General features: G+C 36.1%; 1 protein-coding gene across 1 annotated transcript; it reads left to right on the plus strand.

Moving 5' to 3' along the window:
- si:dkey-90l8.3 (LIM domain transcription factor LMO4) lies at positions 1 to 6,013 on the plus strand. The gene is made up of 5 exons (XM_058784840.1): positions 1 to 280; positions 1,650 to 1,872; positions 3,311 to 3,407; positions 4,094 to 4,243; positions 4,362 to 6,013. Exons 2-5 carry the CDS (start codon positions 1,658 to 1,660, stop codon positions 4,368 to 4,370), a joined length of 471 nt encoding a protein of 156 aa, XP_058640823.1. The 5' UTR covers positions 1 to 280; positions 1,650 to 1,657; the 3' UTR covers positions 4,371 to 6,013.
- Positions 6,014 to 17,698: the final 11,685 nt, after the last annotated feature.

The following is a 17,698-nucleotide window of genomic DNA, read 5'->3' on the forward strand; positions in this document are numbered from 1 at the left end:
TGTAAGTCAGTGTCAGTGAGCTTCACTCGGTGCCCGTCTGCTTCAAACATCTCACGGAATAAAGTCCACACTCTCGAGCTCTTCTTTTGGAGCGCTGCGCAATGCAACGGAACCAGTAACTATTCACTGTCCAGCAAAGCGACGTTAATTAAACCGTGTTGCCGGTTATTGTACAATGTGGGCGTGAAGAGGAGGACAGTCATAAGAGCGCGAGTCTCGAGGTGGATAACTTCAACTTTATACAGTGTAAGAACTCACTGGAGCATCGACGCTCTTCAAGGTCAGTCGCATTCTGTACACTCACATAATGAGACATTTTTAATGATATAAATTCAGATGGACTACATTTCAATGTATGAGCTGAGAATTTAAAGTTTAGAATGCACTGTGGTTTCATCAAGACATGTTCTGTATTGTAATGCTGCTTCTGTGCTAGATGCAATTGATGTCAAATATTCATGCAGGTTATGGCTATTTGAGATAGATAAACAAATAAAAGAATATATATATATATATATATATATATATAGATCAGATCAATCAACTGACAAAGCCAAAAGAAAATAAAAGTGATCGAGTCAGAAATTTGAGTTGTCCTTGTGTCCTTTGGATGGTGAACAAGAGTTGGACTGCACATATATATATATATATATATGTATAAAAGTGAATTTTATATACATAGAAAAATGCATTAAATGCAATTAACCTAGTGGTTTAAAGGGTAAAGATGTAAGAATTACAATTAATTAGTTTTTTTTTTTGAAGGCTGCACTGTGATCCTTAAATAGAGTCTTTTTTTAATGATTCTTCTTCTATGCCTGATTTTTTGGTATTCTTACACCAAGTGCATAGAAAAACATGATGAATCATTAACTTTTTTAGTGTTTAGTCTTCACTTTGGCACTATTACTTTATATCTTATATAAATTTGTCATCTCAATGTTGACCAATATATTTGCATCACTGTGTAGTTTAGGATGCATTTGATGACTTGTTCATTTGATTTCACAGCCAACAAATATTCATTTATCCGAGGTACTGAAGAGTTTAAGAATTTATATTTAGGAAAAAGAAAAACATTGTTTAACCACTGTTTTAAATTGGGAGAGCCATGTCCTCTTCATTGCACTGCTGTATTGTTACATCTAAAGATTTGTATGTGATCCTGCGCCACAAAACCAGTCATAAGGGTCAATTTTTTTTTAATTGAGATTTATACATATTCTGAAAGCTGAATAAATAAGCTTTCCATTGATGTATGGTTTGGTAGGACAATATTTGGCCGAGATACAACTATTTGAAAATCTGGAATCTGAGGGTGCAAAAAAAAAAAAAAAATCAAAATATTGAGGAAATTCGCCTTTAAAGTTGTCCAAATGAGGTCCAACTTTATGAAGTCCATATTTATGGTAGGAATTTTACTAAATATCTTCACGGAACATGATCTTTTCTTAATATCCTAATGATTTTTGGCATAAAAGAAAAATAGATTATTTTGACCCATACAATGTATTGTTGGCTATTGCTACAAATATGCCCATGTGACTTATGACTGGTTTTGTGGTCCAGGGTCACATATGGTTTGTTAATAATCATACATGGTTAGATTAAGTTCATAAAAGCTGGTTTTCTCATTTGCCTCCTTGCAGCTGTAGCTATGGTGAACAGCCAGGTTACAGGCGGCGCGTGTGCGTCCAGGTCGTGCGCGGGCTGTGGGGGTCGTATCGCTGACCGTTTCCTGCTCTTCTCCATGGAGCGCTACTGGCACACGCGCTGCCTCAAGTGCTCGTGCTGTCAGGCTCAGCTGGGAGAGATCGGGACCACCTGCTACAGCAAAGGAGGCATGATCCTCTGCAGGACAGACTACATCAGGTCAGACGCAAGCTCCAACACCAAAGAACCTGAGACATTTAGATTCGTTGTGAGAAGTGTTACAGTAGATGTATTTGATCAACTGATATTAGATGACCAAATTAATTGGGCATGATAAGTAGCTTGTTTTAAAACAGTATTTCTGTATGACCCCTCTTAGCTCAGAGGTCATGACCTTCTCAACCACATCTAGCAATTTATTATATTAACATAATCTGTTGAGCTCATTGTAGTAAAACTCTTTAACTAATTTTAATAACTAAAAAAGAAAGAAGTCTAAACCCTGTTACTCTCATTTTCTTCCCTTTTACAAATAATAATAATTCCTAAAATGGTGTCACCCAGGGAGTAACATCATTTGGATCTTTTCTAAAGTATTGTATTGTATTGAGCATAACCCTTCCACTCTGTTACCCACATTTTTGTGAACAAACATGTTTTTTGTGATTCGTGTAAATGTGATTTATAGGTTTATCATTTACTACAAACCAGCATTTGGTCCCAGACTAGCTGTTCCTGCTGAGTTATGGCTTGATTCTACCTAAAATTTCAACCCTGTTACCGTTTACATTTGACCAATTTTTTTAAAATTGGATACGTCTGTTTGATTGTATTATCTACTAAAATTTGATGCGTTTTAACGTTTATTTAGCTGAAAACACACAAAAAGTAAGATTTTCTATCTTATTTTAGTAACAGGGTTAAAATATAGAAAACCACATATAAAATAATCAGAACATACAAACATTTTTGTATATTTCGTTTGACCTCTTAATTTGTACTGCACTAATATAACTTCTACGCACTTAATTTCACTAATCAAGTGCTGTATGGTGTTACTTACATATTTTAAGAAATCGTTAATTGCTACAAAATGTGGGAGCAAATTACAAATGGAAAAACTAATCTTACGCTCTTAAAATACCATGCATGACGTGAGTTAGATTTAACAACTAATAATGAGTGTGAAAAAGGCTTTTAACTCATAGTGCCATGTTTTTTCACCTCCACATTTAGTAGTGACCACATCCGAAATCTTAATTATTATAACAAAGACGCGAGTCGATAATGAGACTGTTTGAGGCAAGAGTCTCCACAGTCATTTGCAATTCAAATAGCCTAGCCAAAGTTGTCTGAAGCTGTAGTTGTCATGCTATGCTGACAAGCATTTTGTTCTTGTGTTGATTTGCATTGGACTCATTTGCATCCACCGGGTGCTGATGATCTCTGCAGATGCATTCTCACATGCTCCCACAGAGAACATCAGAGACGCTGCATGCTGTCTTAGATGCATCACACGGCATCATTTAATGTTAAGCCTGTTGTGTCAACTCTGTGGGAGATTACACTGCTGAAGTCATAACTGTTCTCCTGCAATAAAGCAAAACATGGTTCTACGTGTTTCTTCTACTTCATTTGTGTTTTCTGTGCTTTCCAGGTTGTTTGGGCACACGGGGGCTTGTAGTGCATGTGGTCAGTCCATTCCAGCCAGTGAAATGGTCATGCGGGCACAGGGCAACGTCTACCACCTCAAGGTTGGTTATGTGAAGCACAATTATGACAGCATTGTAAAAGTTCACCCAAAAATAAAAAATACTCTCCGTCATGTCTTTCTAAACCTGTATTAAAAAAAGCAGTTTGCTTACCTTTGTGTCTTTTCAAACCTGTTTGACTGACTTCTTGAAACACAAAAAAATTTGTATGGACAACGAGAGAATTTTTTCAAAACATCATCTTTACAGTCTACAGAAGAAAGAAAGTCATACAGGTTTGGACGACATGAGGCAAATGAGGTAAATGGCAGATTTTTCATTTTTTGGCTGTGCTTCCCTTTAACTTGAGTTCTATATTTAATGGGTTTCTAAATAGCAGATGTTCATTAGAGCTGAATTAAACACGTGAATCTTTATTTATTTATTTGTCATATTACAGTATGGTACATTTATTTCTCTGGGCCAAGCCTAGATATCTTACAGCTTCTCATAATAATGTTCCCCTAATGCTAACCTCGTTCAGTCTCGTTCTATTACAATGAAACTGACCTTGGTTGCATGAGGATTAACTCATTAAAAAATAATTTTAAGCACTTAGATGAGGCAGTTAGTTCAGGCTAACCCTGACTAGCAGCTCTGCATACTTTAATAAAACACATGGCTAATAATTAAGCACTTATAACACACCGCAGGGTCAAATTTACTTGATTCTGTCTTTTCTGTTCTAGTGCTTCTCCTGTGCAACGTGCAGAAACCAGTTGGTCCCCGGTGACCGATTCCACTATGTAAACGGCACCATATTTTGTGAGCATGACCGGCCAGGAGCTGCGCTCCTTAATACTCACCTGCAGAGCAACCCAGTGCTACCGGACCAGAAAGTGAGTTTTACTCTTTAAGGTCATATTACAATATGAGTTTGGTCTTTGTCTGCAGTCCATAACTAAAGTGTTTTCAAAGAGCATAAACATGCAGTTTAACTAATCTTATGTCTTGTAGGTTTGCTGAAGGACTCCCCGTCTTCTTCGTCCCTTCCTATTCTCCTCTCTCGGTTTACCCTCCAGTGTCCTTCTCATCACAGCTCTTCACTGACATCCTCCAGACACTCCTCCTTTGATGCACTTATGTTTTCACAGACTTAAATGAAAAAGTATCTTTGAGTGGGAGAACGAGTTTGGGCTGAGAGCGATGGAAGCATTTCTTTATATCTGACTTCATATCAAACTGTGTGGGGGATTCTGCAGTATCTCTCATTGTGGCTTTCTCGCCCCCTGAAAACAGAAGTGACTTCTGTTTTCTCACAGGATATCCTGCCTTTCTCACATCTAACCTCAGAGAGAAGGCTTCAGCTGAAAGCAATGTGTGCTTTTTCGAGTCAAGATGAAACTGCCTTCACAACCCGTTTTTGACATATATCCGATTTAAAAAGGATATTTAATCATGAACAAATGCATCAAGAATTGTTTGGAACTTGAAAAGTGGCATTACATAAGAGAGACTGGTGATGTCAGCCTAAAAGGGTGAAAGTTATTACATTTTGTTGAATTTTTCTGTTGCCTTTTTTTAATTTGAAAAGATGTGTACTGATAAACCATGCACACTAAAGGTGTGGTCACATCGGTTTTGCTGTAAAAATATCTGTTGTCAATACTGTAGCAGTGTATTAAGCACAGCTCACACTTGAATCACTTTCAAACCATTTCCAATTGTGGTGAATTTGCGTGACCAATTCGAACATGAGCGAAGTCTGTGTAGAAACTATTTCAACCTCATGCAAAATTGTAACCTACTGATCCTTCGCAAAGAGCTTGTTTCACAGGCGATCTGACCAATCATAACACTGAATCTGCCATCTTGTCTGACAAACATATCAGACAGGGCTGCATTTCCCAAAAGCATCGTAAGCTTCGGTATATCGTAGACCCATTGAAACCAGTGGAGCTACGATCAACTTAGGCTTATGATACTTTTGGGAAACGCAGCCCAGGAGAGTAGATTAACTTCAGTAGACTCAAATTTGAGAAATGGTGTGTATTGACGTCTTTCCGCGGTTTAAATAAAATACGTTCTGATGTTCATTCATGTTTATTTCATGCTTTAAATAAATATGAAAAGACGATCACTTCACGTGCCGCTTGAACTGAGGCAATCTCTCGCGACACATTAAAGAGCCACAAAATGGTATTTATTGTTTTAATTTCTTTAAAAAATTATTCAATTTGAAAGCTGAGACCTTGTTTCATACCAGAAGTAACCTGCTCTGTCTTGTCTGTCAGTGCGATGTCAGTTTTCTCTTTGTCTCTTGAGTGGGTTGGACATAGCAACAGTAACCAAGGTGGGCGGGTTTTTGTGAAGGGTCAAATGCCAAACAACTGGATTTCGCCCACAAATTTGCAACAAGAAGTAAATGTGACACACTTTAACATCAGAAAAGTGCATTTAGAAAGTAAATGGGGTCGGTTTTGAATTCATGTTGACTAACGTCAAAAACAGAATATCTTCGTACATCGTTTGGGGTGTAGAATTGTAAATATGTTTTTATACCAGTACTCTCTGTAACGGTTGAATTATCTGCTCAACATGTGATGTCTATTTAAGGAGCAATTATCCAATAAATGGGAAAACAACAAAACCCAGCCGCCAAGAATGAATTTGTTGTCCCTTTTTACCATCCAGATTTCACTGTTCATTGTTTATTACTGTTTTTCTGCTAGTTATTAGCTTTACTCTCAGCGGTGCAAACCTGATTACCCAGAGGGTTAGTATGAATAGGGCTTGAGCTCGGACCATTACAGAAGCAATTAAATGTGAGCGTGGAGTGTGTAAGTTCATTGTGAGTGTCGTATCTGTGCTGCTATTGCACTGGGGAGGCTGAACTCTGCTCTGATCCCGTGTTTGAATTTAATAAGGACTAATCTGCCGCCTAGTTAATTAAGAGGCAGTCGCTCCTTTCCATTCGCTGCCTCAAAACAATCACACACGTTAAATGTTTACCATGTCGCAATTAAAGTACACAGCACAACTTTTTCACCCCCTCTCCTTTCCCACAACCTCCTGCCCTTGAGTAAGCCACCTCTAAACTAGTGGGAAATTGCTCTTCTTTTAAATTTAGAGACAAGTAATTGACACACACACACACACATATATATATATATATATTTCCCCAAGGATTTGTTTTTTCAATAGTAATTCTACAGGTTTTTGCAATTAAAGGACAAAAAGTTGATAACCAATAAATTACTAACCAAATTTTTGTAGTTATCTTATTATTTTGTATGTATATTTGTTTTAAGAGAAAACCTACTCTGCATTAATTTCTTGTTTTATATGCATTAATTTAATGTCTCATGCATGGCAACAAAAAGCACCATGAAATTCATAAGGACTTGTAGGAAAGATGCAGCGATACGGTCTTTAAATTAGCTCCAAAAATGGCACCTTAATGCGCTTAGTTATAAAAAAGCATCCCTGATGTCAGTGTAGGTGCTGATACTGCATCAATTATTTATTTCACATTCGATTGAAAAGCATCAGGCAAATTCATTAACGTATGCAAATGATCACAATTGCAATTATCTTCATATCTTGATAAGTAAGGAAATCAAAACCTCGGCACAATTTGAATCCCACCGTGCCTCAACTTACACTCTGCATTCAAACCAATCAAGCTTCATCTGCATATTCCTAATTAACCACGCATATTCACATGCCAATTAGAGGGTCTGAGGAAGAAAAAAAAGCCTCTTAGTCAACAGGCATTATCCTCTATCAGAAAAGTTTGCAGGTGTATGAATTGCTATGCTGCTTCTGTCATGGAAAAAGTGTTTATACTCACTAATTAATCATATTAACACATGCAAATGAGTGTAATTGCCTGAGTTTCCATGCCTCACGCTGTGAAAAAGTGGGAAAGAGAAGAGTGTGGATATTTGTACTAGCTAACAACTTAGAACATTTAGAAACGCTTTGTTTTCCTCTCACAATTTCTGTATCTAAATGTCACACGGCCGGTGTCTTCAATTTCAAAACATTCACTTATTCAGCCTTTTCACCACTTTCCGATGCTTCCTGTCATTTCGCCAAGTGCAACATGCTCTCAAAAATGTTTTTGTTGGTCCTAGAACAACATTCTATCAACCAATCAGATTTTGAGGTTAGGGTTAGGGAATGAGGTAAAATGCTTTTTATATATCACATTCATATCATCAATATATGTCCCTTTCATTTTAGTTAAGGGTTTTGGATAGAGTTAAGAACAAGTATTTTGAACAATTGTAGGTTTATAAAATTGCTTCAGGAACAACAAAGAGAACAGGCATAATCATGGTATAATAATAACCATCAGTGCTGGATAGTAACTGATTACATGTAATCTGGATTATGTAATCAGATTGCAAAAATTAAGTACTTGTAATTAAATTATATTGCATTTTTAAATACTTGTAATCAGACTACAGTTATGTTTTTGATTACATGATTACACATTATTAACACAATAGCATTACTCATAATTTATTGATTCTCCTTATCCTTTTTCATCTTATACATTTCCTCTCTAAAGTAGCCCATGGCTTATATATTTGCTTTCTCTTTGTATTTTTATATCAGTATGGTGTAAGATTATCCTATTTAAATCAATGTGATAAACGAGTTAGGTCAAAAGTGATCTAAAAGAAAGTCTGATTACATTACCAAAAATCTGTAATGTAATGGATTACGTTATGGGATTTCGGCTGCAACCATAGAGAGGACAGGAAATGACACCATCTGCACGAGCACCATGATTCAACTTGGGAAATCAATTGAAATTCACTTCAGTTGACAGAATTTATTTATTTGGAACACCCTGTAACATCATCAAACAGATGAAACTTGAGTCAGACCTATTAGAGAAGTTTAAGTATGATGACACAAAACTTCTGTAAATTAATAATACATGATCTGTAATATGTTTGAGCAATATATGTGTGTATATAATACATCCATGTGTATTCATATAATAGTATTAATTCACTATAAATTGTCTTATTTGAAAGTGCTTTTGAAAAAGTCTTTTGCAATGTCTGATGTGTTTTTGCTTATTTATCAATAATTGTGGTAGTTTCAATGTAATCACATTTCTCCCCTGCTGAAAAAAACAATAGAACCCTGCCCAAAACACAATAGAAAATGTAATGGATTTAATGGGAATTGTATTGGTTTTAATGGAAACTATAATGGTGTCTACTGGTATGTGATGGATTCTATTGGTGGGATGTTAAATCCTATGGAAAAATGCCCAAAACACACTACAAAGAGGAATTTTGTAAGGGTTTTACTGGAAAAAGCTAATGGTTTATAATGGTATTTTGATGGAAATCATTAGAATTTCTGTGATGGTTTCTATTGTGCTTCTATTGTTTTTTTCTATTGTATTGTTTTTTGTTGTTTTTTAAAGGGTCACACACTTTATACCGGCAAACATCCATGTGCAAAACACACCTAATATTAATTAAACTCATTTTCCCTCCTTTCTTTTACTCTGACTTATTTCTTATATTAAATACTGGAGTGATGTGCAATGAGTAGTTAAATTTCCCTATAGGCTACAATTCCTGTGAAGTAATGTATCAGTGTTCCCTTATTCTCTTTTTCCTTTTTCTCTTCTTTTGGCTACACAGGACATTAGCTGAGTCAGATTGTACATGCTAACCACTAACACACATCGCCAACAAATCTTTTAGCATTCATCTTTTGACCCTTTGACCTTGATTTGTTATTAATAGTATGTAGAGGGTGAGAAATAATGCAGAAATCGGAATTGATGTGAAAATTCACATCCACTGCATAAATAAGTGCTGCAAGGATGACATACTGTAGGACAACCTGTAATTTAGCATCACTCTGTTCCCTTGACTAAAACCCATTAAGATTTTTCCACTGGCTTTTGGATTTATTGCAGAAAATAAGCTCTAAGATTCTTACTCATTTTTTTCATCATGTTAATCAAGAACACAACTTATATGAGTTCTGAAGCCTAAATAAATCTGAGGTAAAAATCTAAAGTTATTACAGTATGTATTAGCATGCATGCTAACTGCTTAGCTCTGCATTTTCTTTTTTTAAGCAGTGTGTGAGCAGGAAGTTATGCGAGCTAAACTCACACCGCATGAGCCTCATAGCACGATGTTCAGCCACAGCCTTGCCAAACCTCAGCGCATTCTCTTTTTTGGTCTTTCTGCCACTTTTATTGATATTGATAGTATAGACAGGACAGATTATGATGCAGAAATGCAAACTAACATGAGCAGCACTCAAACTTACGTCATTAGCCTCATAGCATTGTTGGAGCATGCATGCTAACCCCTAAGCCTCAGAGTAGAGGTCTGTATGATTTTTTATTAAAATTAGTCCCCCTCCTGCTAAAAATAAGTTATATTTCTTTCTGCCCTATCTTTTACATGTTGACAGAGTCTCACAAATTCTCTCGCTTTTCCTGCGCACACACATTGGAACATGCATGCTAACCGCTAGTATTTTGTTTTTGGCATGTTTATTGCTATTGATAGTTAAAACCAGGGAACAGGAATGGAGGTGAGCTGAACTCAAAGCACACCACAGCTCGCTGAACGCGATAGGCCGCGGCTCTGGCAGATATCAGAGCACTCAATAGACTTGTGGTTTTGGTCTCCATCTCTCTGAGTCTCAACGTTTTGACAAAACAACGCTCACATCAGACTCTCTGCTTCGTGATCCTACACGTAATATCAACTCATTAGACTTTCATATAACAGGAGGGTGCGGTCGGTTGTCGCGAGCTCCCTCAGGTCTCCATCAGATCGCTTTCTAGAACATGTCTCTTCAGTGTTAGCTAGTAATGAGCCACTTGTGCAGTGAATCAGTAGGGCCTCTGCGACAGAGAGACAGACTTGACAACTGTGAACTTCCTAGAGCAGAGAATGTCAGAGAAGGAGAGAGGCAGGGTGAAAAAAAGCAGGCTCCTCGGCCAATCAGAGCGCTTTGAATAATTAAGGCGATCGGCTTAATTAGCTCAATTACGTTAATTTGACCACGGAACATGGCCATATGGTGAAAGGAAACAAAAGAGGGGGGAACTAATTAAAAGTAAAATAATGAGGATTTTAATTAAGCTTTTCCCCAGACGTCAGTGAGAGGGGATCTGGTGCAGGAGAGAGTAATTAAAGTAGTGTAGCGCTGGCAACATTTCTCTCTCTCTCTTTCTCCTACTTCTCTTTCTCTCCCTCACTTTTTCACTCACTCTCTCAGAACTGTGAGGGCTCAATCGGTCTAATTAAATCTGTAAATAAATTAGCTACATGGAAGCCTGCTTGAGTTGACACCCCACCCCCAACACAAACACTCACCCACACGCCTCTCCTATCTTTATCTCCATAGCATGACTTGCGGCTGGGGCGGAGGTCTACCTCAGATTAGTTTCTGACTAAATATTGCTCGCCAAAGTTGTGGAAGCTTTGTGCGTTGTGTATTTTACGTGAAGAGCTCCACTACCGTTGTTCTCACCTCTTTAGTTTCCATCAAAACACCAGTAAAACCATGGAAACTTGCTGTTAATGACCACTGTTGTCAAAAAAACTAAATTGAAATGGCTTTTTGAAAGAGATGCCATACTCATTTACTATGGTTTTACAGCATTACCTGTGGTAATTTGGAGTAAAGAAGGGTTAATATGGTACATTTTCTTAGGATGTGATTACACAAGGAAATATGTATTTTTCCTTTTCCTCATAACTATGTCAGCTTTCTTTTCTCAAATATGTTTGTATTTCCTGCCCCTAATTTGCAATCCAGGTTCACTGAGAAAAACGTGCCTGTGGCAATATTTCTGAAAAATGCTATTTTGCGAAACTTTCAAAGCGAATTGTCCAGTGAGTGGCTGCAAAAGCATGTTCAGTTTTATCTGAAACAGATGAATGTGAATGTGGCAATGTTTTATTATATTTGTTGATGTATGTATCACAGTAGTTCGTAACTGAAATGTCCGGTTATTGGAATTAAAAGGCTACTGATAGTATTAACAAAAGCAATGCGAGATAAAAACACATTAGCTTGAAGCAACCATGTAGTTTTAGCTTGCTTCTATAAGTCTTTAAACATTTTTATCCTAACTTGTGTTTCACAGGATTCGTACATTGTAAATGCAATGCTGTACCAGGTGCACTACCGAGCAATTTTACCACATCAGAAAAACCATATATGGAGCTGGTTTTGTGTTATAAATGTCAAAATACAAATCATGCACTATTGTAAAAGTGTTTTGAGGTCATAATATAGTATTGTGCAAGGAAATGCATAAAAATAAATCTTTATTAATTAACAAAATCTGTCTGGTAAACGTGAAATCTTTCACCCTTACACAAAATTTCGTAGAGCTTCCTATTGAAATGACCGGATTTACTTTAAGTTTACTGCTCCTGTATTGTTGTTTGGATAATTTTCACATGTGAAATCCAAGCATTTCAATAGAAATCCACAAGATCTGAATTTTTGCTTAATTGTGAAAGATTTCCCCACAAACATTTTGCAACAAGTTCATGCTGATTATGTAGATTTGTCACATTGACCAAAGAAAGCTGTCTGGTTTGAAAGCAACTTGTGTGAGCTGTGCTTCATACATTACTATGCTATTGGCAATGTACCTTTGTGGCCAGCAAAAGTTCACTAATGTGACCATACCTTAAGCCTTGAACCCGTGACACACAAATATCCAATGATTGTCGTTCATCTGCTTTTATATCTGAGCTCATTTGAACCAGAGCCACAGGCTTCCACAGGCACAACATCAGACACAACACAAAGCCCTTAATATTGCCCATGCTGCTCTGCTCATCGGTTTCTGTTCCTGTTAAAAGAGTCCACCCGCAGGTCCGCTCGCCATGTCGGACTGAACCGTTCCTTTAAGGGCTGATTTGCCTGTAATATCTCATTACACCAGACCTTGATCACGTCCTCTCTTCTTCTGCGTGCCCCCAGCCCCCAATCTTTTTTACTCACATTGATGGCACATTTTTAATTAGAAAATGCATTCAGACTGACAACAAAGTGATTTGCATATTAAATTAACAGCTACTTACATTCCATGGTGCCTGGCAGAGGAGCCAGTTACAAAGAGTGTGCGAAAAAATTGTGTACCCAGACTGCTATATAACAACCTTTCATGTACCTTTCATTTGCATGCATCCCCAAATATAAATTTAAATCCATACACTGGTGTGACAACTGAATCAACCCATACAGAAAGGTAATATATTCACATATATGTGAAGCACTGTTAAATATATTGAAATATATTTTGAAAATATATTGAAAAAATACATATAATGCTCATGTTGCGTGTGTGTGTGTGTGTGTGTTTACATAGGCTATTTGTGAAACTATATTCATGCCTCATATGAATTTTTAATCAATGTGTTTTTGCAATGCAGCAATGCATTTTGTTTCTACACTACGTTTACCATTTTTAAAGCTATTATATTATATTATATTATATTATAGATCCCATATTCTCATTCAATTTAGGCCTACTGTCCACTTAAACAATGTTATCAAGTTTCAGGACAATTTCCTAATTTTATGTACTATTATGTAAATGCTGCGTAACTTTCATGTGTTTGATGGGCGCGCGCGTTGAACATTCAAGGCGCATTTAAACTGGAGTGGAGGGAGTTACCATGGAAACGGGGCGGCAGCTCAGCTGACAAGTAGCATAAAAACTCCGTCTCACTGTTGTTTTTACTGCTTTCAGGTAAGTTAAATTAAATTACTAAAATTACACAAATAATACATACAACTGTTCCTGACACTTTCTTACATGTAATTGACATGCTTCTGTTGAATATTTACTTTACAGAAATGGTTCAGTGTCATCGGAAAAAGTCTGTTAGCATCACAACCGTCAGCTAACTATAGAGGCTAACAATAAGAGCTAAGCTAGCTATATATTTGAGCCCTTATTTATGAAAGTTTGGGATTTTAATGACATATTATGTGTAGATGAGTAATTTTTATAGCTTTGTAAATGTTTTGCTGTCGATTTGTTAATGGATGAATTGAAATAAGCTAATTAATTTCACCTAAAAGTATGCACTGTACTGTTAATCCACTTACATGAACTAAAATGGGCGGAAACTATTCCAAAGAAATATTGATAAGAATTGTACCGTGATTTCAGGAGTGTCAGAAAAAAAAAAACCTCTAACAGAGATATATGAAACACCGGTGATCTGAGAAAGCTTGTAGAGAATGGGAACCTACATCACGCCGCGTCGGATTCCGCCATGTTTTAGGTCACGCTCAGGAGCACACAGCATAAACAAATGCAAATCACCCCAGAAAAAGCCGACCGTTTTACATGAATATTTTTTGAAAAACATCTTACATACGCTTAGAATAAAATGGACTAATATGTAAATCTCTTTAAATAATAATAATTAAAAAAAAAAAAATCGCTCTTTTGTTTGTCTGAGAGGCTGCAAATATTCATTACTATTCAATCTCCTTCACTACAGTGGCTATATAGGCTAACTGATAAAACACTTATGACAATTAGCCATGGTTTTACTATAGTAAACGTGTAGCGACCGTGTTTTTGGTGTATGTATTACCATTCATATAACCACAATCTTATTAAATACCATGGATAATAGTTAGAGTAGCAAAACCATGGCTAATTTTGTAAGGGGAGAATACACTATATCTCAAACTAAACTAGCTAGATCTCAAACAGTGGATCATTGTTATCGTCATATTGCCCGGTAAAACTGCTCAGTGTTAAGAGTTAAGCCATTATAGACGTAACAGAACTTGAAGCTGCTTTGAAACAATGTGTATTGTGGATGCTATGCAAATAAATACATTGACTTGACCGAACCAAGTTGAAGACTCCTACTAGCGATGCCGAACAACGATGCGAGCGCTCAAATAAATCAATGATCGAAACTTAATCTGTACAAAAAGTGGCCGGGTATTAACGAGCTGCCGCAAATAACATTTCTATATATGAAATGTCTTCTATTTGTGGTGTGTGAGGGCTTACAGTTTAATGCAAATCACTGTATCTATAATATATTAAATCTACAGAGATGAATTATAAAGCCACATTTTATTTTAGATGTTAACCATACCGAGTTTCAGTTTAATTTTCATCCGAGTTCCATAGTGAATGTTGACATATTTAATGTTTATATGATTCAACTTAGATCGCGTTGGAATGATCAATTGCCATAGCCCTTATCATCAATGTCTGCAGGTAAAACTCTGCTTTTTCGGCTTTCTAACGTTTTTCACAACGGCCGTGCAAAGGGATATGGCAATTGATGATACAGTAAGCCTTAACCACTGCAACGCAATCTTAAGTAGAATAATATAAACATTAAATAATATAAAACGTCTACATTCACTACCACTCAGTCTCCGCTGTAGCTCCCGTGACCTAAATTCCCAGAATGCATTGCCGCTGTGACGACACATTCCCAGACTCAAATAAGTTCATATGCATTTTTCACAATATATAACATCATGCATCTTTAAAACCTAAAAACGTAAATTCTCTTTTCTTAAGATTTTTTTGTATCTTCCTCTGCTGTAGTTTATTTCTAATAAATATGACATTGTATATTACATAATGTTGGCTCTGTGACAGATTGTTTATGTTCCTATATTTTTCCATGCTGATGGCTGTGCAGCAGAGTTGGAGGGGACCTCTTATCAAAGAACATCTCCAAGGCACTATGAACCATCTGACTAGTAAGTAAAACCCTCAAACATTCAAAAGTTTATCATATATTTAAAAAAAAAAATCAAATAAATATCAAATATTTTTTTAGTCCTGTATGTCTTAGAAAGCCATCCTGTTTAACACTGCATGAGGACACTGCAACCTACAGAGGGGTACAACATAATTCAAAACGAGACACAGATGATAATAAAAAAGTGCTTTGAAATGAAAATTAATAATGGTAAGACAGAACCGAGAACCGTGAGTGCCTCACTTCAAAGTGAAACAGTCTGTAATGGTCATCATCTGCCATACCAGATGGACAGTGAAGGTGGGAATTAGAAGTAAGATTTTCTAAACTTTAAATGTAGTAAAGTGTTTGTTCAAGTAGACTTTGTTGCTTGTGGAAACCTCACACAAGCCTGAAAGGTGCTTAAAACTTAAAATCTTAATTGCACTCTTGAAAACTGTTCACCAAAACTGAATTTCAGTCCGGCAGAATTTTCTGCACACTTCACCACCAAGATCAAAATGAGTGTTGTGAATGTAAAAGCTTCACATCACGTTTATAACAATCATTGTTAATATTTGAATTGTATTTCAGGGCTGTTCGTGAAGACAGACAATCAAGAGATGTTGTGACAAGCTGGACAGAATTCAGCTCCAGATCTACCCTCCACACCAGACTTCTCACTCGCAAGGATTGCTTTCTAATAGCATATTATTTGTTCTCTTCAGGGTTAGGTGCATGCAGATGTTACTTGATTTTAGATATAATGAAAACTATATATATATATAACAGTCACGGCCAAAAATATCAGCACGCTTGGTAAATATGATCAAAGAAGGCTGTGAAAATTAATCTGCATTGTTAATCCTTTTGATCTTTTATTAAAAAAAATCACAAAAATCTAACCTTTCACTGGAGAATAAGAATTTAAAATGGGGGGAAATAAATGTTTTTCCTCTAATACACATGGGCCACAATTAACGGCACCCTTTTATTCAATACTTTTTGAAACCTCCATTTGCCAGTTTAACAGCTCTAAATGTTCTCCTATAATGGCTGATGAGGTTAGAGAACACCTGACAAGAGATCAGAGACCATTCCTTCATCCAGAATCACTCCAGACCCTTTAGATTCCCAGCTCCATGTCGGTGCTTCTTCTCTTCAGTTCACTCATTATCTACAGGGTTCAGGTCAGAGGACTGGAATGGCCAGCAGAAGCTTGGTTTTGTGCTCAGTGACCCATTTTTGTGTTGTTTTTGAGGTTTGTGTTTGGATTATTGTACGGTTGGAAGAAACATGGCCCATTATAAGATTTCTAACAGAGTCAGTCACTTATTGATTTTTTATCTGTTGGTATTTGATAGAATCCATGATGCCATGTGTCTAAACAAGATGTCCAGGACCTCCAGCAGAAATATAGACCCACAACATCAAAAATACAGCAGTATATTTCAGCAGTGTTTGCTACTAAAAAGCTGACCATAGAAGCCAGTCCCATTTGAAGTTCCAGTCGTGTCTGATAACTGAATATGCTGGAGTTTGTTTTTGGATGAGCGAGGAGAATTTTTCTTGAAACCCTCCCAAACAACATGTGGTGATGTAGGTGCTGTTTGACAATTTTTTTTTAAGGCTTTCTGACCCCGAGACTATTTTCTATTAGACTCAATTAACTATTTTCTGCAATTCTCCAGCTGTGGTCCTTGAAGAGTCTTTAGCCGCTCAAACTCTCCTTCTCACTGTGCATTAGGACGATATAGACACACGTCCTCTTCCAGGCAGTTTCGTAACATTTTATGTTGATTGGAAATTCTTAATTATTGCCCTGATGGTGGAAATGGGAATTTTCACTGCTCTAGCTCCTTTCTTAAAGCCACTTCACTAATTTGTGAAGCTCAATTATCTTTTGCTGCTCATCAGAAATATATTCTTTGATTTTTCTCATTGTGATGGATGATTGGGAATTTGTTTTCCCTCCTATTTATATTTCATAAGCTTTCAGAATTTTGTTAAATATATTTTTAATATATATTTAAAAATATATTTACATATATTGTATAATATATATTTTTGTGTACAGAAATGTAATATGTTAACAAATATTATAAATTAATATATGGACATATATTGCAAATTAATATATTTACATAGTCTGGTATCTAAATGTATTTACATATAAAGGAAATAAATATATGTAAATATCTCCGATAAAAATATATTTAATATATGTGAAAAATATTAAAAGCGGCCAAAATCAAATATTTAAATATATTTTAATATATATTTCAAAATATATTTACATATATTGTATAAAATATATTTTCTTCTATTTTAATTTAAGATATTTGAATATATCAAATATATATTTATTAAAATATATTTCAATCTATGTGACTTCTGTATGGGAATATTCAAGTATTCCAAATTAAACGTAAAATCGAAGAAAATTGAAATTTTAGCCCTTAATGGTTACATCCCTGATTTTATGTGAATGAAATCTGCAATGGAAATGCCCCTCTCTTCATCTATCTTCACAAATTTTCCCAAGTTACATCAACTTATCAAGCCCAGTATTTTTATATCGCCCATATTTTT

The sequence above is a fragment of the Onychostoma macrolepis genome, chromosome 08 (genome assembly GCF_012432095.1).
Source record: "Onychostoma macrolepis isolate SWU-2019 chromosome 08, ASM1243209v1, whole genome shotgun sequence".
NCBI classification, from domain to species: Eukaryota; Metazoa; Chordata; class Actinopteri; order Cypriniformes; family Cyprinidae; genus Onychostoma; species Onychostoma macrolepis.

What these genes read in the sequence shown, in the direction of transcription:
- si:dkey-90l8.3 (XM_058784840.1), top strand. Translation starts at nt 1,658, where the DNA reads ATGGTGAACAGCCAGGTTACAGGCGGCGCGTGTGCGTCCAGGTCGTGC. An exon ending in TGCAGGACAGACTACATCAG is followed by an intron (nt 1,873 to 3,310) that starts GTCAGACGCAAG and finishes TGTGCTTTCCAG; the next exon opens with GTTGTTTGGGCACACGGGGG. An exon ending in GCAACGTCTACCACCTCAAG is followed by an intron (nt 3,408 to 4,093) that starts GTTGGTTATGTG and finishes TTTCTGTTCTAG; the next exon opens with TGCTTCTCCTGTGCAACGTG.